This window comes from Mizuhopecten yessoensis, unplaced genomic scaffold, assembly GCF_002113885.1.
Source record: "Mizuhopecten yessoensis strain PY_sf001 unplaced genomic scaffold, ASM211388v2 scaffold4999.3, whole genome shotgun sequence".
Classification (NCBI taxonomy): Eukaryota; Metazoa; Mollusca; class Bivalvia; order Pectinida; family Pectinidae; genus Mizuhopecten; species Mizuhopecten yessoensis.
Window position 1 is genome coordinate 1,166,279 of NW_018405829.1, and position 22,446 is coordinate 1,188,724.

The following is a 22,446-nucleotide window of genomic DNA, read 5'->3' on the forward strand; positions in this document are numbered from 1 at the left end:
TTAAAAATTACTTATAACATGGCTGGTGAGATAGGGGTGTAAACTTTGACCTCGTTTTAATCGTCATTGACTTATGGCGGCCATTTTTACTGATGATCCACCTACCTAGCTCGCATCACAGGGAAACTTGGTGATCGTGGGAAGTATTTGAGGACAGTGGACTAACGGTTGGTGTACCGATTAATCTCATGTTTTAAGATAGTTTGATGCATCCGTCAAATTTATTCTATATCGTATGCTTGGTATCAGAATATATATGGGCCGGTTTATTTTGGAGACAGTGGGTGGGTGTGTGTACAACATTGACACTGCTTGAATGATTCATATGCCTGCCAAATTGTATTTTTTCAACGTAAATTAATTCCTGTTTTGTGTTTTGGAATATGCGCTTTCAGTATGACATGTGCTAGGCTGTTTTATCGAGAATCGCTCTCGATGAACATGTTTAAATTATTGTTTTACTTTCTAGCGCATCCGGGACACTGATTAAATTAAAAGTGACCCTCCCACTAAAATCGTTTCAAGCCAGATTTTGTGGGGTGTGCCTTTGCAGATGTCATTACCAGATGAAAACGTTTGAAAAGTCGTATGATCTTGTGTTAAAGATGTAGATTAAGCCTTAAGTTAGTTATCAATATTGATACACATATATTTAGTCATGGTGTAATGCTAAAAGTGTGAATAATAAAGTGACCGGTCAATTTATGCAGGAATGTTGATGGCAGTATTATTACTGTTAATGTAATAAACTACATAATGTTTTTGTGTTACTATTATGTTTGAGAATATCTAGTTTTCATTATAATCATCATTTTATATTCTTTATCATTAAGAGTGTGGCAAATATTGAAATAGTAACTGTTAATGTACATGTGTATGTAACACCATATTATATATTGCCACAAAAGTGATATTTATTAAAATGTTGTCCAATTTTAAGAAAGCATGCAGTGTTATTAAGAGCGTCAACCTCTGAAGGTACTGAGTATGAATACAGATGATAATATTTTTAAAACTTTATAACAAATGTAGTGAGATTGGCAGTAATCAAGTAGTTAAAATGGTTAGAGCTTCTATCTAGAGTTCGGATGGTCATGGATTCGAATCCCAGTCTGACTGTTGCATTTTTCCTTTCTTGTTGACATGTCCAACTAAATGGAAGATTAGTTTGGTTTGGTTTAGTATTGTTTAACGTCCTATCAACAGCTATGGTCATTTAAGGAAGATGGTTTCAGTGGTTTTTTTTTGCTCAAGTTTTACTGTCGAATACATGCAGTTTCCCATACCTAAAATATGCCTTGTTTTCCCAAAATGATCAGGAACTGAGGAATGTATTCCCAATTTTAATACAACTAATGCTATATTTTCCCAATTCATAAAGGAACAGGCTTTTGTAAAATTTAGGTAACTAAAAGTTAAACAGTGGATTTTGTGTCAACGTCTAAAATATATAGTTGAACAGTTACTGTACGTTTTGTTGAGAGAATGAAAAATGAACTAGGTCTATCATTGGTGACCAGCTGGTAGATCATTTGTTTGGAACATCTTTCTAGAGTTTATGTTAGAGGATTATGGTTATGTTTGAATAATATTGACATTGCATTTTCACAATGGGGCCACCGTAAGGACCTTGGCTATGGCCAGGGTATTGTTTATGATAATATCCTTGCTTGTGTTCCAGAAAAGTCAAAGACATGATAAACTATCTAGTTGCTTGTTACTGACTCTGCTAGGGGAAGTTTTTCTTGAGTTTAGAAAAGAATTAATTTAAGACCACTAATACTAGTATTGCTTTGAAGGGGACATATAATATATGATTTGTAAGATTTCTTATGTTTTATTAACAGGTGTCTATAGAGTTTCACCATGCCGGCTGTCAAGGGAGATGGCATGCGCGGTCTGGCAGTGTTTATATCTGATATCCGGAACTGTAAGTATATATTGCATTACCATATTTAATTAATTGGCAATTAAAGATAAAGGGAGACTACCAGATGAAATTACCTCCCTTTATCAAAAGCCTACCAAATAACATTTACTGGGCAGTGTACATGTAGTATTACATTATGTACTTTATTACATATCCAGTAGCTATACATATAGCCTCCCCAGAAATTTGTTGATGGCAACTACGATGGTACTTAATTGTTTTCCGGTATTAATCTGCTGCGGTGCAGTAGTGTACATAACTCAGTGCTCAAATTATATCGACCTCTTATCTACATTAATTCTAAATAACAATATTTAAATTAAGGAGTGAATCATATAAAATATTGTATGACTATGAATTTATGTTGAGATATCCCCTCTAGGTAGCCATGGCAATCATTGGTAAAGGAGAAAAATAGGATAAATATATCAAATGCAAGTGAATATATGTACTTGCAAAATTGGTAAGGCTATGAAACAAGTCCCTGTATTTCTGTTTCAGCTGCTATTTGTGACCTGTTTGATGTCATATGATGCTGTTATATTTTACGTATGAATTTTTGCTTTCAGGCAAAAGCAAGGAAGCAGAGATTAAAAGAATTAATAAAGAATTAGCCAACATTAGGTCAAAGTTCAAAGGTGAGAACTGTAATTAAGGTCATTGTAGTGTATTGATAAACGGAAACAGGAAGTACATCCCTAGTTGAATAACCAATGTAGGGAGACAGCATCACAATTTCCGCAAATTCTAATGTTTTATATTAAATTGATGAATATTGTATGTTTATTATTGACAGAACAGTGTGTTCTCTCAATATTAAAGTAGTTCAAAGCAAACCAGGCATTAATTCAGGTTTTTTTTTATCAATGAGTCACATGTGTCCATTTTTCTGTACTTCAGGAAACCGGCTACCTATTTCACTACTGTGAAGTTTTTCAAGAACGATAACTCTTACCTGCAATTACTTTGTGTATATGGTTTTATTATAAAATGTTAATTTTTATATCGTGTATAGAGAATTAATTTTACACAATTTCAGCATTTATTAAATTGATATACATTAATGCAATACTAATATATGTCAGTATCATTTTTATTGACATTATTTTGTAAAAATATTGTGTCTTTCATTTTTTTTTNTGGTGACACAATCCTATTACCTTAAAATGTTTTGGGCTGTCGCCTGCTGATTTGAACCTAATGATAAATGCCCTGTCTTTTTTCTGGTCCAAGTAACCCATCCCTTCATAAGTTTCAGACATACTTGAAAAAAGTGTCTATTATTGTTTTTCTTTTTTTTTTTGAGAACTTTCTTTGATCTTTCTATTTTATATTTTTTGAAATTCCTAATGAATTGCCACTATATGAGGACACTATCAATGTTGAGTAAAATAAAAGAGATCATTTACATCTGATTAATACTGCAAGACCATATATATGAGATGCTTGCACAGGTTGTATATCTTAATTTCAAAGTTTGAGGGAACACTTTAATCATTTGGATCACAGATATTCAAAAGAAGGCATGTACAGTGTACAAGGGAGGGAATGAAGTCCCTACTACCCTCAGATGTGAACACAGAATTTATTTGCTATAAAATTGATTAAGCAAGCATACATAATGTAATGATTATATTCAAAATTCATAAAACGATTATTTAAAACATTGTAATTTTGTTGTCATGTTTGGCCTATAGGTGATAAGACCCTGGATGGCTACCAGAAGAAGAAGTATGTTTGTAAGCTGTTGTTTATCTTCCTTCTGGGACATGACATTGATTTTGGACAGATGGAGGCAGTCAACCTACTCAGCTCCAACAAGTACACTGAGAAACAGATTGTAAGTTTGAGTTATGCTGAAGTTAAAGTTCAAGGATGCAGAAAGGATATTAGCTATTGTAAAACCTGTCTGAGTGCACGTGACCCATTGCAGGTTTAATTTTTGGGGACACGCCCTGCAGAAAATAGTGATTCTTTTGTAGGATATCAGAACTAACAAAATTCTTCTGTTCTATTCTATCATCATTAGGGGGTAACCAATTAATATTTTAAATCTGTAAATTCCAGGTAATATCACTACAGTTTCTATCAGAGCACATGGAGTCATTCACGCGTACTAATAATGCAAGACGCACATGTGTGATAGCAGGCATTGCTAACAACTTGAATAGCATTGGAAGTCTATACTAACCACCAAAATGGCCCTCTTTGTTGCAAATCATTGTCTTTTATTTGACTAAGCATTTGGAGTAAAAAAATATTTCGGGCTAGTGGATTATTAATGTCTTCTAGCCCCAGGCTAGTATCCTCAACAAAAAATGTTCATCTCCGGTCAGTGTTTTATTCTTCTAGATAGTGATTTGAAAAAAATATATACCAGTTTATGAATTTTTGCATAAATCTGAAATTTCCCAATTTAGGGCTTCTTTGACACCATTTCCATGAATACTAATGATGTTAATCATTATAATCAGTATCTAATTAGCATGATCACAATTTCAGATTTAAGTATACATATTTGAAAACAATACCTACAAGCATACATGTAGTTCATACAGAAAAGTTACATGGACTAATAGAACGATTTACAGTACATCCTAAATCAGTCATTTGCAAGGAGACTTGGCTTATAGGGGTTGCTATAAAATTCATTCTAAAGTCTACTGATGCTTCGTTGTTTGGTTGTTCAATGGTATTTTAGTGATAACATGACGGGTAATTGTTTTCCCAGGGCTATCTGTTCATCTCTGTGATGGTGAGTGCCAACAACGAGTTGATGAAGCTGGTGATTCAGTCCATCAAGAATGACCTGGGGAGTCGTAACCCCATCCACGTGACCTTGGCCCTCCAGTGTGTGGCTAACATTGGCAGTAGGGAGATGGCAGAGGGTCTTGGCACAGACATCCCTAAGCTGCTGGTCTCTGGGTAAGGCTGGTCATGTGACTTTGTAGCCATTGGAGCTTATGACATTGCATGTAATCTGTAGGTATGGCGACTTTTCACCTGTCTAACTCGAACTCTGTGATATTGGGCAAGTTTGATTCATCCTGATTAGTAAGAAAATGGATTTTTTTTTTTCAATTCTCCTTAACACTTTTCATTCAGTAATATTTTTTGGTTTACATATGACACATTTCAAACATATTTTAAAGACACATTTTCTATATTTCATATGCATTTCACATACACCTCACAGATATGGTATGGATATTGCTATCCAAAAAATAGACAGAAATATAGTGATAAATATACCATTAGACCACTGTGTATGATCTTTGATAGACTGAGATGCTCTAAACTTACATAAACTTTCAACAAACCCTGTTGCTGTATAATGTGCCTGTTGTGGTCATGAGGAAGTATTGCTAAATCTGCCATCAATATTATGTAAAATTGACTTTCCAAATTTATGGCTTGCTTTTCAATTTATTCTTCAGAAATAAACAAATGTTGTTGAGATGTTGTATTTTCTCTGCAGGGACACCATTGATGCTGTGAAGCAGAGTGCTGCCCTGACTCTTCTGAGGCTTTTGAGAACTTCACCAGAGTTTATACAGATTGGTGAATGGTCATCTCGTGTCATCCATCTACTCAATGACCAACACATGGTCAGTATACCTGTTATTGTGGCTTTATTATTGACCACAGTTCATTTACATATTTAGCATGTGATGTTGAACAAGATGACTTTTTGCAGCCATGATCATGTTCATCGACTTGCCTTATTTACTTTGGACTTTTCATGAGATTAAATATAGATAAATGAATTAGTTAAATGTTGTGTACAATGATACTGGTTTTCACATGTTGTATCGTTGTTGCTATCCCAGGGTGTGGTCACTTCGGCGGCCAGTCTGATTGAAGCCCTGGTGAAGAAGAATCCTGATGAATACAAAGGTTGTGTTTCCCTGGCCGTCTCCCGACTCAGCAGGGTAAGTCCACTATAGCCACAAAAGTAGAGATTAGAATGTACGTTAGATTTATTGGGCTTTGTAGATAAAGAGTAGACACCAAAGATTGACCTAGACGGCATGGAATTGATACAAAAGAGTTTTTGTACACTTTAATGATATTTAATAATAATCTTTGAAGTAAAAGTGTCATTAGGATTTATTGTATATTCAATGGAATTTGGGTTAAACCGTTAGTCGTGAAGTATCAGTAGGTTTATACAGTTAATATAAAACCCAGCTGTTTATTAGCACAATTTGTTCAGCTAAAGTTTGGTCAAGTTCTGTTGGGAAGATTCATCTTGATATTGTGTAGTTTTCTATTAAAATGAGATATTAATCATTCAAATGATCTATTTCAGATTGTGACATCATCCTACACAGATCTACAAGACTACACTTACTACTTTGTTCCCGCCCCCTGGCTGTCTGTAAAGCTCCTCCGACTGTTACAGAACTACCCTCCCCCAGGTAACCCACTGCAGTCCACAGACACCTTGAGTGAAACAACTACAAAAATAAACGCATTAAGAGTCAAATTCTGTTGGAACACCGTTGAATATGAAATGAGATTCATATCATCAGATGGCCAGATACTTTGTGTGCCATATACCACTTTATGGTAGTTTCTTTGCTTCTTACTCTCTTTGTTAGCGTACCTAATGGATCATTTTAATTACTTAGCCATGAAATGGGATGGAGAAAATAAATGTCACAGGGAGGTTACATTTGTCCTTATGACTTACTATATATGGAGTCTTTTTCATCAATTTACAGGTATCATTTTCTTCTAATTTTGATAAACTTTGTACACTTATTCAGTACCCAAGTTGAACAAGTTGACATTTACGGGTCATGAATCCATGGTCAAGGTTTATTAACAGCTATATATATATATTTGTTGCCATGGCTGTGCTGACTTTGTTCGTCTTCTGATTTGTTTGTTTGTCCTTGCAACAGCCTGCAGGGCCACATGAGGACAGTCTTCTGATGGGAATGAAGCTTTATACATGTACAAGTATTCAGTACAAAATTACCTTAAGCTCATATATTTAGTTTAATGTGTTGTGGATAACAATGTCAAGTTTATAGCTGTTACTATAAACAGAAAAATCTTTGTTGTCATTTTAATGGCTTGATTTTTCTCCTTACTTTTATGAAACATTTATAAAAGTGTTCCAAATGCTTTGAATGAGTATTTGCATCATGTTCAGGAGATTGCACTTTAAAGTCGGCATCAGATCCGAGCTATCACAAGGAGGCAAGTACACCAACATACCCTGTCTCTGGCACACATACACACATGGAGGCACGTCCTTAAATTGCCTAAGCTGTTGATAGGACGTTGAACAAAATAAAACCTATCCAAACCAAACCTTGTTAAAACCTGTTTATTGGTGTTGTTAGAGGACCCAGCGGTGCGTACACGATTGACCGAGTGTCTGGAGACAATCCTGAACAAGGCCCAGGAGCCACCCAAGTCAAAGAAAGTACAGCATTCCAACGCCAAGAATGCTGTCTTGTTTGAAGCTATCAACCTCATTATCCACATGGACAGTGACCCTAACCTGCTAGTCAGAGCCTGTAACCAGTTAGGCCAGTTCCTCCAGCACCGTGAAACCAACCTCAGGTACGTCACCAGGAACCAGTCTCGGCCAAATTCTGTCTCATGGAGGGTGAAAAAAACATCTTATAAAACAACCTTGGGAGCTTGAAGTTAAACAATTTCTTAAAAAAAATGAACCCCCCTTTCTTAACATTTTTTTGTGTGGAGAATTTTCATATTCTATGCTATTTAAATGCATTGCTAAATATTAAAACAAAATCACGAAAAAAATCAAAATGTAGTCGGGAAAGAATGGTTCCATGTGTCGCACATGAAACATACCTCAGGCAACCTACCACATGTATTGTTATAGGTATCTAGCCCTAGAGAGCATGTGTCTACTGGCTACATCTGAGTTCTCTCATGAGGCTGTGAAGAAACACCAAGAGACAGTTGTCACTGCACTAAAGGTATTGTCATGTGTTCTGTAGTATGTGTCACTTGTCCAGTAGTTTTTATTGTGAGCTGCTAAAAATCATGCCAATATTTACAAACTATTGTGATATCTTTAATAAAACATCATTCTGTTCTTGTCTAGATTATTTCAAGGAGGATTAGATGTAATTGCTACGAAATTGGATTGACCCCTACAAAACAGATTGTAGGCCCAATAGATGATAGGCATATATAGCAGCATTATGTGTTAATTTCACTAATATAAAGAAGCATAAAGGTTTTAATGAAATTTTAAGAAACCTTGAAAAAAAATCTTATTTAGAAAAATTAGAAAATTACTGTTCTTTCAGCATTTAACAGTCCTCAAATTCTATGAAAAAAAAATCTAATGATAATGATGAAATGAGACATTTTAATTTCCAAACAGACGGAGCGTGATGTGAGTGTGCGACAGCGTGCAGTGGACCTACTGTACGCCATGTGTGACCGCACCAATGCCGAGGAGATTGTGGGGGAGATGCTTGACTACCTCGAGTCTGCAGACTACTCTATCAGAGAGGAAATGGTATGTTAGCTCAGCCGTGTACAATGTAACCCTTTGCCATGTTCCGTACAGAGAAGGTGGTTTGGTATTGATGGCATTAAATTTTTGGCTATGCTTTACTTGGGGCACTATACCCCGAGTAGGAAAACAAGGACAATTTTCTTGCTGTCTGAATCCCCAATACCCATGTTCGCAGTGATTCGTCTGGAGGTCTAGTAGCCAGATTCCGCATGTGATCTAACAGTATTGTATCCTCAAGTTAACATACTGCTGTCTGGGCAACTTCTACCAAAGCACCCATTGTTTATGCGTGTACTTTGAATATTTACGACAAGCTATAGAGAAATTGTTCGGTTCCCATCTGGTAGTCTTCACTACTTTAATTAGAACTCTTGCATGAAACATCTATATAATGTAATTAACTGCTGGATCTCTGCAGGTCCTGAAGGTTGCCATCTTGGCAGAAAAGTATGCGGTGGATTATACTTGGTATGTGGATGTCATCCTCAACTTAATCCGTATATCGGGCGACTACGTCAGTGAGGAGGTGAGTACAGATTATCAACTCCATGCTGGAATTGTCTTTCTAAATCAGACTCTATAATGGAATCGTTCCCAATCAAAATTAGGTTTCATTTCATTGGATATGGTAAATTAGTGTAATGCTTTTACACTAGATGTGTACTTTCAGAGTAAAGTTACTTGTAAAAATATGATGTCTTCAAGATTTCCCCATTTTTAAAAACAGAATAGTCAATTTAGTAGCCACATCGAATTTTTAGTAGCCAATAAAAAATAAAAGTAGCCAATGCAATGTCTACTTTGGCTTCTGACAGCGCGAGTCCCATCTTAACAAGAACATTATTCTGATTGTGTTTCAAATGTAAATCATGTCTTTAAAAAATCCTAATATTGAATGTTTTCTGTGCCTCCGCATATAGGTTAGGTGTGTAAGTAGGAAATAGAGGACTCCTTCATGTTCAAGGTTATCAGATAATAGGGAAATTATACCAGGTTTCATATTGGCTAAAACCGGAGGCTTGCTAAAGATTTTGTCCTAATTTGAAAATCCTGAAAGTTAGATTTCCCTATCATGCACTCACGGACATGAAAGACTGGTTTTCTCTCAAACATAGAAGCTGGCTGGAAAATTTAAATTTTTCACAACATACAGATATCTTTCTAAATTACAAAGGCTAGATATGAGAGAGAAAATATTTTCATACTTGACGGAAGTGTGTACTTTCCTACAAAGAATACTAGCCCACAGGCTGATTTTGATTTGAAGAATTCTATTGGCTTGTTCTGTATTTTCATTGTAAATATTTGACAATTTTCATTTGCACAGCCACTGATATAAAATCTGAAAACCGGGGCCTCAGGTTAGTACCCTATACACCCTGGTTATATGTCTGTAGAAGATATATTATTAACAGGCTAAGGATGATGTAGACTTAGACCTAAACCTGTACATTAAGTTTGTTGCGTTACAGGTGTGGTACAGAGTTATACAGATTGTGATCAACAGAGATGATGTACAGGGGTATGCAGCTAAAACAGTTTTTGAGGTAAGTAGTTAATTGTCTTCTGGTAAATAAGGTTGAAGGGGGTTACATTATTCAAAATGTGTGCACGTATTTACTTTTTTATCATCCCATAAGCTTCATTCCTGGACATTTTTACATCAAAGTTCATATGCATGAAACTTTCATTTATGAGAAGGGGGGGGAGGGGGGGGGGGGGGGGGGGGGGGGGGGGGCTGAGTGCTCAAGACGTCTGACCGTCTACAATCACTAGACCTCCACCACTTGGTCGCTGGTTCAGGAGTCAAGTTTAAGATATTTAAAACAGTATTGATAACATATTATTTATACACATAAATAGCTATTCCTGTCATCAGGACTTGTATTTATTCTGTTGTCATTTTTATGCCCCCGCCATAAAATGGGGGGCATATAGTGTTACCCATGTCTGTTATGTCGTGTCCTGTCCCATCCCAGTTCAATGTAAACACTTAGCAACTTCATTCTTTGACAGATTTTGGCCAAACTTTACTCAAAGGTGAAGTATGAGTATACTTCGGACATCGTTGTATTTCAGGGATCCAAGGTCAAGGCCAAGGTCACACTTGCTATATATAGAAAATTGTCCCGTCCCGATTCAATGTAAACACTTAGCAACTTCATTATATGACAGATTTTGGTCAAACTTTATACAAAGGTCAAGTATGGGTATACTTTGGACAGCGTTGTATTTCAGGGATCCAAGGTCAAGGCCAATGTCACACTTGCTATATATAGAAAATTGTCCAGTCCCGATTGAATGTAAACACTTAGCAACTTCTTTATATGACAGATTTTGGTCAAGCTTTATACAAAGGTCAAGTATGGGTATACCTTGCACATCGTTGTATTTCAGGGATCAAAGGTCAAGGCCAAGGTCACACTTGCTATATATAGAAAATCATCTACTGATTCAATTTAAACACTTAGCAACTTCATTCAATATTTAACGGAGATGGTAATAACATACAGAAAAAAAACCATATGAATATTAAAATCAACTTTAAGTGTAGTACCTTGGGTGTGTGCATGTTTCAGGGTAACAAGATCAAAGTGGTTGTAACTTTTTATAGAACACTGAAACGAATTTCACATGGCAGCGGGGGCATTTATGTCTTACAGACATTTTCTAGTTTTTTCTCGCATTTACAAGTTTAAAGACAGATTTCAACATTGATCACATTTAAAGAAAGTGTATGTACTCATTATATATTTCAGGCATTACAAGCACCAGCCTGCCATGAAAATATGGTGAAGGTTGGGGGTTACATCTTAGGAGAATTTGGTAACTTAATCGCTGGAGATTCCAGATCTAGGTATGTACCACCACCGTGCAGGTAATTATTTATCCAGCCAAATAATACATTTATCTGTTGGTTGATTGAGTGAAATCTACTGTATTGTCACTTGTTTTAGTCATGTTTTATACCTGTTGACACACCTGTGATTTCTTCATTACAGTCCCATTGTGCAGTTCCAGCTTTTACACTCTAAATACCACTTGTGTGGGCCAGGTACACGAGGTCTCCTACTCTCAACATACATCAAGTTTGTCAACCTATTTCCAGAGATTAAGAACAGCATACAAGATGTAAGTAGTACTCACGTAAAATCTCCACTATCTTAATCCTGAATTAACTAGCTGTGTTAAGCGTACAGCTGTTAGTGATGATGAATAGTTAGATACAAATACAGCATTTTCCTTTTGATATCATGTATTTGTCAAAGGAAAATTTGATGTAAAGCAAAATGTAACATTAAAAGTAATAACAAAACACAAAATTAAAAGTTTTGGTAAAAATAAGTTTCGGTTCAAATATCATTTAAAGTTTTGAACGCTATATTGAAAAATGCTTGAAATCGGCCTCACATTTTCAGGTTCTGCGCACCAACAACAACTTGCGAAACTCGGAGGTAGAACTTCAGCAGAGGGCTGTGGAATACTTACAGCTAAGCACAGTGGCCTCTACTGATGTCTTGGTAAGTGTACATCATTAATTTAAACCATTAATTTTCAATAAACATACTTAATTGTTGTCATAATAAAAAAGCAGTTGTTGCTCTGAGTGGAGATAATTTTATTATAATTTTATCATTATTGATTTTAGGCCACCGTTTTGGAGGAAATGCCGCCATTCCCAGAGCGAGACTCCTCCATTCTTGCCAAGCTGAAGAAGAAGAAGCCCTCTGGAGTACCTGAGGGGACAGAACCAAAGGAACACAAGATCCCTCAGGCCCACATGAGCAATAGCCTGGACACACCAGCTGCTGCTCCACTAGATAATCCAATTCCGGTGAGCCTCAGTATAGCATTGCCATGCATTAATTGACTCCAGGAAAATGTATACCGGTATTGACCAAAACGTGATTCTGGTAAAAATAAAATCAGTGTGACCCGTGTTAAAGGCCACCTTTACTAATGTACACCTGCTGTAAGTGGCAAGTCAGAGGTCTTCTATGGAACAACATTGTGATAAAAGTGGGAGCTGTCTCCTATCTTATAGGCTAATAGCCACACAAACTGTTCTGTTGTGACATTTTGTCTTGTTTAGTTGTAAATTAGTTATATAAAGGTCTGTCAACAATTTCATCTCTATGATAATTGGACAGTTAATCATTTCATAGCCACTGCTAACATTGTAGGCCTTAACCATTCCAGGAAATTATTTCTAGCCAGTGAAGCAGTTATTAAACACCTTTGAAATGTAAATTTTTGCCATACATGAATATTGATTTATCACAATTAATCAATTGGCTGTATGTGACAAAATCCATGTATATACTGGGTTTACATATTTCATTTCAGTAATATTTATTATGACTTGAGTCCACATTTATTTTACTGGTACTCATCTTTTTATTCCAATTATGAGATTCCGTCGCATAGTTACCTCCCTTGAGTCAAACTGAATCTTCCTTGTGCCATCCTCATATGATGACCCTTGCTGTTGCGAGGACAATAAATCTAAACAAAGTACCTCCCTTTGTGGAACTCACTGTGTTGCCATTTAGATTGATCCATGCATTGTTGCTGTCCATAAAAAATTATCACTTTTTTTTTCTTTGTTTCCAGTTATCGGTGCCAATATCCCCACCAAGTAGTTCAGGGTCAGTTGATCTGCTCGGCCTAGGAACACCCACAGCGCCCTCTGGTGGAGGTGGCGATGGGGGGATTGGCAGTTTGTTAGTGGATGTGTTTGGTGGAGTGACCAGCAACGGCACAGATTCCTCAGGCAACCTAACACCAGGGGCAGAGGAGGGTTATCAGAAGTAAGTTTATTCATAAAAGTCATGGTCAAATGTTAATTTTAAATCTTGTTGAGGCAATCACTTCTGAGTGGCAGACAAATTTGAATGCCAAGTGAAACACACATTATTCAAGCAAGTCATGGTTGTTGTAAGTAATTGTGTATAAAGAACGATGATTATTTTTTTCAGAATTTGGTTTGTATATTGGAGATTATTTTACATTTATTCCTGTGATTTTCTTTGCAGATTTATTTGTAAGAACAATGGAGTGCTGTTTGAGAATGATCTTCTACAAATAGGGGTAAAGACAGAGTTCAGGGCCAACCTTGGACGTCTAGGAATTTTCTATGGCAACAAAACCTCATTCCAATTTACCGGCTTTCAAGTAGACACTCACGTGTCGGAGGATCTTCAAACCAATATCCTTTTAAAGACAGATGTTTATTATGTATAGGTTCCATTTGGTCTGTAACTGTATGTTTGATTTTTGGGATGGAAGGGAATAACAAGATGATCCCATTCCTTGTTTGATACCATTTTGCATGATCCTATTACTTGTATGATAAAATTTTGTATGATTCCTTTTCTTGAATGAAAACAATTGTGTTATCGGATCCCGTTACTTGTATGATGAAATCTAATATGATCACTTTTCTTGCCTGTAGTCTGTTTCCCTCTATTTTTCTTTTCATAGATATTGAAGACCCTGAAATTATTATGATGATTTTTAACATAAACTTGCATGCTCTATGTTAAAATTGTTAAAATTGTTAAAATACTACCTGTCTATGTCTACCTACTAGATGATTTGCTGTCATTATGTTATGAACTGTGTGATCCTTGACTGGGGTACAGATAACATGTCAACAGAAGCCGGTGGGCACAGTGGTGGACAGTGGAGCACAAGTCCAGCAGGTTATCAATATAGAGATCATATCGGAGTTCACTGAAGCCCCAACACTTCAGATATCATTCCTGTAAGTCAATAAACTGGGAAAGACATAGGAATCATTCGGTTCTTTTTGTTGCTTTCTGATTGATGATATTGTCCATATAAGGTGTACATTTTGTCTAATAATTATTATCCCCACACAAGTAATGTTCAAGGGGAAATAGGATTCAGCCAATTAGTACGTTTTTTACACACTTTGTCATCGCTCTCGTGAGTGACCTCATTACTGAATGGAATTTCATGAAACTTTATATAAGTGTTTTCCTCATACAAATGTCACACCATGTGAATGCGAGAGGATTTGTGTATCACTTATGATGCCGTGTTATATATACAACAATACCAAAGGAGACTTGAATCATTCTGTTGTGATGTTTGCGGAGTTGTTACAGCAGTACAGTAGACTGCCACTTGTACAAGCTTGCTGGGCTAGGCCCAGTCTCTAGACCTGCAGTTGACAGTGCAACTCAATCAAATTGAATTGCAAATGTAGGCTTGCTTTCTGGTTACCAATGAGATGCCATAAGGACCTTGTCAGTAGTACAATGAGACGATGACAACTTACATGCTATGACAACTGTTGTTATTGTAATTGTCGGACTCCATAGCCTGAAATTTTTAGAAATATTGTCATCTTTAATTAGTTTTGTAGTTTATAAGACAACTTTCTATGAAAAACAGGTTGACAATTTTATTTTATCTGCCTAAGAAATTACAGAAAAAAAGAATATTAATATTACTTTATTGCAGTTGTATTATAAAGCATTTAGCATGTTCTCAGCTTGTTAAGTTCAGTTGTTCTTAAATCAGATACACAAAAACCAAACAGGTGGGCTGTTAAAATCCATGAGCCTCTTGTTAATTTAAAAACCAATTTTGGAGTGGTATATTTTAAAAGGAAAAAATTGTCTGCCGAGACAATGGGGAAAAATAGTGTACAAGTTTAACCTTTAAAATATCCAATCTACAGAAGTGTGATGCCCTGATTGTTTACAGATATAGTGGGGCTACACAGAGGATAAACCTGAAGCTACCAGTGATGTTAAACAAATTTATAGACGCAGCAGAAATGGACTCGACAACATTTTTCACACGATGGAAGGCACTGAACAAGTATGTAGCTATGTTGAAGCATTTTCTGGGAGGATATAAGGCAGCTCATTCTAATCATTGGACCTCTTCTGTATGTCAGAAAGTACCTGTGTAGCTGTACATGTCTTTAGGAAAATGTTCTTTGATTTTTTTTATCTAAAATAAGGAAAGCAAGCTGAGTTAAAAAACATAAAAGATAAAAAGTATGTTTTCTTCTCAAGTGTATATCAAGCGTTTGTAACTGCTAGTACATGTATTTACTTTACTTTTAAATGTGGGCCCTAATGGGAGAGATCTGGGTACTATTAGTTCAGTATGGGTAAAGGAATTCAAACCTACTTCTGTATTTATATAAAGGATCCCATGGCCAAGCATCTGGACATTATATGAATGAAGAGTGTAATTATCAGAGGCCCAATAGGGGAATAGCTGTATAATAAGACTTTCTTTTCTTACTGATTGTATTTATGTCACTCTTTTATATGTATATATACCTATTTAACAATAATAATAAAGACCTGGTATTCAGACTTATGGTTTCCATTTCATTAGAGGTAGAAATCACAAAACCCCCAGAAAAGTAGCCTTTTAGGTGTCAAATCATACCGTAGTGTGAATATCATTACTCCTAGACAGTTTATTATGAATTTAATGGATAAATGTTTGTCATCTTGTATCATGCTTTTATTTCAGTCCAAACCAAGAATGCCAGAGAATATTTAAGGGTAGTTTCGCAATGGACACAGAACAAATTAAAGCAAAGGTGAGTAAATCTCCCTCGGTCAAACATTAAGATAATCAGCTTTTCTGTAGCTGTGACATGCAAATGTATCATACATGTGGTATATTGTGTTGTTAACCTAAATTCATGGGCTGGAAAAAAAGAGATTGCCCTTCTGATAAAGTTTTGCCTATAAATAGTGTTTAGTAAAATTCAACCCTGTAAAATTCAAGAAACCACAAATGTCTGAACTTGCAAAATTGAGTGGCTTTAAACTTGATGTATGATTCTGTGCAGCACCAGATAGTTTCGAGTCTAGCTATGTGTGATTGGCTTTAACTCTGGAAATGTTGGTTTGTTTTCCAGTTATTAGGCGGAGGATTTAGTGTATGTGAAAATATTGACCCTAACCCAGATAACTTCGTGTCAGCTGGAGTGCTGCACTCAAGATCAGCACAAATTGGCTGCCTGCTGAGGCTGGAACCAAACAAAGAAGCACAGGTGAGTAGTCTGTTGGAAAAAAGACGAGTATGGAAACTGTCAAATAACAGAGGGGTGGCCAACTTAGGCTAGAACCAAACCAGTGACAAAAAAAAATGTAAAGAACAGTAGAATATAATTTGTGTCATTTTCACTATCACTAAATTTTTATGATAAAAGAGTAAATTGACATTTATTTATTTTTATGTGATAAACTGGAACCTCAATAATCACTCCATCTCTATCAAGCAAAAGTGGCTGCATAGTAAGACAGGTGGATAACTGGAACTGTTGAATAGAGAGGGGGGAAAACCACTGGCTGTTTATTTGTGGGACAATCAGTCTCCCAAAACACTGGCTGGTTAGTGGGACAAAAAATTGTCCCAAGCAACTTTGGTTAATTAGTGAACAGGTTAATATTTGATGAATTAGAAAAGCTCACACAAATTTGACTTGCTTCTATTTTACATAGCCAGTTAAGCTTACTCCTTAATTTTATCAGCTGGGGTCAATATTGTTGTTGGGAAACCTAAATAAATATATATTTCCTTACAATACATTTCTCTTTGCAGATGTATCGACTGACGATAAGGACAAACAAGGATGGCATAGCTAACATTTTATGTGATCTTTTCGACAAGCAATTTTAAGTTTGGACATACTATGGGAAGCAGAGCAACTCTTGCTTCACAGGAAAAACAAACATCAGTTTCAAGGACTGCAGAAATTGTGGCCAGGGATTGTTCAGATGGAACCGTAATATCTCACTTCACTGTTGTGTGAAATGAGTGAAACTAGATATAATTGTGAGAGGGTGTTTTATAAAGCTAAATGTACATTCTTCTCTATATGTATACAGGAGAAAAGTGTTGGCCTGAGACTTTAAATTGGCTGGCTGGGTGATAATGTATGGGACAGATGTATAATCCATCGTTAAGCCTTGTGTATGTTGTCTGTCCATGTGTGTCTATCTTAGTGATGTAATGTCATTGTCAATACTCACATGGCCACACCTCAGTACTTCCTTCCTGTATTCCCTACCCTCTTCACCAGTTTGTCACTGAAAGTATGCTGGCATATTTGTAGAAAACGTTTTGCTGACCCTGATTTATAGAGACCATGGTGCACACCACTCTGGTAAATAAAAAAAATGTTCCGCTACATTTCAGATTTTTTTGGAACTGAACATTACTCTGATCTGCCCGTCACTAAGAAGTCATGTGATATGGAAACAAGGTTAACATTTGAAATACTGTCTTGGATATCTACTACTCACTAGTATTCTACCAGATCATGCCTTGACTAACAACACCTTTTTCTGTAGACTCCAGATCTGTCCAAGAGTTGCCTGCACGTCCTAACAGATACTTAGTCAGGAGTTATCTGCCCTTGTGTAATTCTGTGTCTTCCTAAACATTATCATTCTTACTCTGTTCAAGTTTAATGCTTATGTTGTGGGTCAAATAACCTGAACCTGCCAGTGAATATTCTAAACACTCAAGTCATGAATCAAGAAATTCTGTGTACTGAAGAAATTTTTTTGTCTTCAAACTTTAAATGTTCATGATTCAAAATTCTATCTTGTGAAGTTATATAAATGATGAAAAACAATATTAAGGTTCTATTTTCTCATTTATTTTCTATTTGTATTTATCAGTGTATAAAGGATAGAGATGTTTAACTAGGGTTCAGAGTCAGGAGGAGGTAGGACATTTGTATGTTGTTACACAATGATTAAATATCATGTTGATAGATGTCAAGGGTTGTGATGCTAAATGAAAACATTTTTACCAAGATTGTCTACCTACAAAGTTTAAAATTTCTTTTCCCAAGTGCAAGGGTTCATATCTTGTTACTATATAGTGACTGCTTAAGCTTAAACTGTGCATAACCCACAAAGCTTCACAAAATCTTGAGACTGTGTAACACACATTACTATCGAGGACTCCCACAGCCCTGTGTGTAACTCGCATAACTTGGAAAAGACAGGTGTTCAATGATCTGTAAATAAGTGAATGAGAAATCATCATATCAATAATCATGTCAGTAAGTGAACTTTTTTAACTTCAAACACCAAAGAGCTAAGGCTTATGTGTGCCCTCACTTTAGACATAAGGTTATGATAATATTACAACTTTGCTACATTTGTCTTAAGAAAAACGGACTTAGCTTGGTTCTGTGTGTCGAGTGAACTAGTAGGTTTGTGTTGGTGTCGTCAATATTCTTGACTCTTCCTTCTTGCAAAATGTAAAGTAGCTACCCTTCATGTAACACTCTGTGCTTCCGACTATTTGTTTTTAACAAACATTTGACTATTTGCTGTATATTTGTATATCATCATTCCGCTAATAATTTCATCTTTAGCGTGTAATTTTTTCATGTGTAAGATTGTAAAGAGACACACAGTGTGGTATTTGTTACGATTTTGTGGTATCTGTTATGAGACATGTTGTGTTATCTGTTATGTGATACTGTGTGGTATCTGTTATACTGGGATGTTGTAATTGCGCTAATGCGTTGAATAAAGAATGGGACAAACACTGTTATATTTTAAGTAAGAGACTGATTTTATCCTGACCTTGGAAACTCTTTCAGTTTGCAATCCCTACCCATTTCAGCCCTGGATCTGCCTCTGCTCACTGGTAATTTTTTCCTGTATTTCTGACTTAAAAACTATAATTTTTAACTGGTATTTCAAAATATTTTCAAAATCCATGGAAAATTTACGATAAATGGTTGCGACCCAGGACTGGTTTTTTATTGTTCCTGCGTATAGTGTGCACCCCTTTTTCGATATTATCTTTTTCCCCTAAAAATGTGTGCACTATATGCCCGAATATTTATGGTACTAGTTTTTGTCAGTTTATAGTTACAAATGTAGTGTGTTTCACTTGGTTATTTCACCTGTTAGGGGGAGGACCAGCAAATAACCATTGAGTTTGTCTTTTTTATAATCTGTTTCAAACCCGATAAAAGTGTATTACCAGGGGTAATTATAATACTAATGGCTATATAACTAGATGAATATTATTCAAGTGATTGTTTTCCCAGTGAAATTTTGTACATGGTAAGACTAAGTCATCTCATTCAGTATTCTGTCTTGAACATGTAATAGTTTAGTAATCTTTCATCTTGTCTTGAGTATTATTGACATTTTCGGTAATAGAAAAGCTTTTTGGGCATAAAAGATGCTAGACCTGTGTCCATATTCATGAAACAGTTCTCATGCTCAAGAATGGATTCTTTGCTCAAATCAACTTTCTTCTAAGCTGCATCAATGATATGACATGGTCAAAGAGTCAAGACTGGACATTGAAAACGGTATTAAATTATAAGTTTCTCAAAATTTCTGCCCAATCATTAGCAAAATGTAAATATTTATTTGCTGGAACAAGAAATTTGGCTTGAGCACAGAATCACGAGATTGGAGCATGAGAGTGATATCTTGAATACAGGCCCAGAATAAAAAATGGTAAAGACTGAAAGCGAAGCTGCTAGTTTTGATATGTAATAATATGATCTACTTGTACTCTTTTGAGAATTAATACAAATATTTGTCCAGGGGAGATAACTCTAGCATTTACGATTTGAGGCATTAATCGAGATTGTGATCATACAACATATCACACATTGGAATTGACAAAAAGACCACGAAATATTTGTGTGCTCTTTTGTTAAGTTTTTGTTGATACCACAACAGTGTATGGCATTACAAATGGAAATTTGCCCATTTGATTGTGATGTTTGGTTCCAGGTGGAGATAGTTTAGTGTAGACTGGCTTTTTGGTGAGATTTTCTGTCTGTTATGATACATAAACTTCATAGGTGGGATATAGGAAATAGAGTACCAAGATGTTGTGATTAAGTGCTGGTGAAGTTTGGTGTGGATGTATGTACTGGACGTGGACTTGTTCCATGTCCCATCATTAGCTAAGGTGTAAGTAGTGCTATTTATATGGTTGGCGATAATGTTAGATGTGATAAGAGTACTGTGATTTGGCTTGGATGGTAAAAGTCCTCCCTTCGTGTGTGGTGATCCTGTATAAGATGGGTATCTCTATAACATGGTAAGGCCGTTGTGTGGTTTACACCGACACAGATGTTAGACATGTGTACAATTGACGCCCCACTGGGCCATCATAAGGACCTTGTAGGAGGAAGTCATGGACTCACAACAAAGGCAAAAATTGGTGCCTCTTTATCCATGCTTTTTCTGCATAGAATCTTGACTAAACTTGATATTTTAGTTGATTTCACGATGTATGAACGAATTAACCTTAAACTTGTTCTGTAGGATGTTTATCACACCTGGAATCTTTTGTGTTGGTTAACGTTGTACAGATACATTGGTATCTTGCATCATGATATAGTAACGTATACTTATATGTGATAAATGTTTTTGAAAGTGGTCCATATTGACAGATTACAGCCTGGTTGCCATGGTAACAAATTTGCCTGCCAACAGGCTGTCGTAGGAGAAATAACTTTTCCCAAATTTAAGTGTGCAATACTACAGCTCATCATGTATAGAGGACTGGAATAATGCTCTGCCATTGTTTGTGTATGTTAGTGATGTAATCGGTAGAGATCATGTAATTGACATAGAAGCACCATACTGTTGTACTTAGAAATGACCTCTAACTGGCAGTCAACAGGTCAAACATTATGGTGAACTTTGAACTCTCACCAAGTAGTGCTGTGGTTGTTGTTTTACCATGAAATTTTCATCTGTTCTTACTGTGTAATGTAGTTTGGTCATGTGAATCTGAGGTAAAAGTTTATATGTTAATTGATGACGTCATAAAAGGCGATATAGATAGTTATGTAGTAAGCCCCTTACCTGTACAAATGTCGATGTAATTAGCCCATATATGTTTTGCCGTACACAGGATGGTACGGAGAAGGGACCATGTACTATTCTCCGGCAAGTCCATCTTGTATTCTTCGGCAGACATTGTATATACAGCATACTACTGAATAAACTTATCATCTGTACATCGGTTTGTTGTGTCTGTCTTGTATTCCCAATGACAGCCTGTATATGCAGTAATTTGGGGATGTTTTGTTGACGTTTTATGGGATTTTATGATGCCTTGAGGGACAGATAATCAGCTAGCAAGCTTGTGGTGTAGCTTGCTTGCTATACAGTTAATATATAAATAAGTCTGACCTTGACCCACTTTGAAGGTCACAGTTTTGTCATATGTTTCTCTGACAGGTCAAATGTCACAAGCGTTTGTTTGAAATAGAGGATATCTTGATAAAACGTAGGGAAGCAGGGGGAACTTTAAATACAGGAGAAATTTATAGATAAAAATCCCCAAGAGATGTGTCCATGAACGGCTAAAAATATAACCCAATATCGATCTTTATACTGTACATCATTACCTACAATGTACATACGTGCGTTTTTATCTAGACTGTTTATCTGGATATATGTAACATAATGTTAAAGTAACGGGGCTTCCTTAATATAGGCTGGTCGGGTCTTTATTGCTCACCTGTAATTAAATTATACTGATATTTTGACAAGGTACAAGAATTTATATTTAGAGTCGTGTCAAAAACAGGATATATAAGACAACAGGCATATAGCAAGGTTTATACACACAGACATTTGTTTTTTAGCTCACCTGGTCCGAAGGACCAAGGTGAGCTTATGCCATACCGTGTCGTCCGTCTGTCCGTCCGTACGTCAACAATTTCTTTAAACGACTTCTTCTTCTTAACCACTGGTTGGAATTAAACTAAATTTGACTGGAAGCATCCCTAGGTGGTGGGGATTCAAAATTGTACAAATGGTTGGGCTGACCCCCCAGGGGGCTGAGGGGCGGGGCCAAAAGGGGTCAATTTGCCCATATTGCTTTAAGCGACTTCTTCTCTGAAACTAAGAAGTGGATATCAACCATATTTGACTGGAAGCATCCCTAGGTGGTGGTGATTAAAAATTGTACAAATGGTGGG

The 22,446-nt window shown here is 36.2% G+C and overlaps 1 protein-coding gene across 1 annotated transcript; it reads left to right on the forward strand.

Annotated features, from left to right (window-relative positions):
- Positions 1 to 59: 59 nt before the first annotated feature.
- LOC110450140 (AP-2 complex subunit alpha-2-like) lies at positions 60 to 21,483 on the forward strand. Its single transcript, XM_021497423.1, has 24 exons — positions 60 to 167; positions 1,848 to 1,930; positions 2,500 to 2,568; positions 3,628 to 3,770; positions 4,662 to 4,855; positions 5,409 to 5,538; positions 5,761 to 5,862; positions 6,243 to 6,351; positions 7,288 to 7,510; positions 7,800 to 7,896; positions 8,310 to 8,447; positions 8,866 to 8,973; positions 9,920 to 9,994; positions 11,207 to 11,304; positions 11,450 to 11,579; positions 11,867 to 11,968; positions 12,097 to 12,282; positions 13,062 to 13,258; positions 13,484 to 13,656; positions 14,091 to 14,214; positions 15,186 to 15,302; positions 15,975 to 16,044; positions 16,369 to 16,503; positions 17,055 to 21,483. The coding sequence occupies exons 2-24, from the start codon at positions 1,867 to 1,869 to the stop codon at positions 17,130 to 17,132; spliced, it is 2,862 nt and encodes a 953-aa protein (XP_021353098.1). The 5' UTR covers positions 60 to 167; positions 1,848 to 1,866; the 3' UTR covers positions 17,133 to 21,483.
- Positions 21,484 to 22,446: the final 963 nt, after the last annotated feature.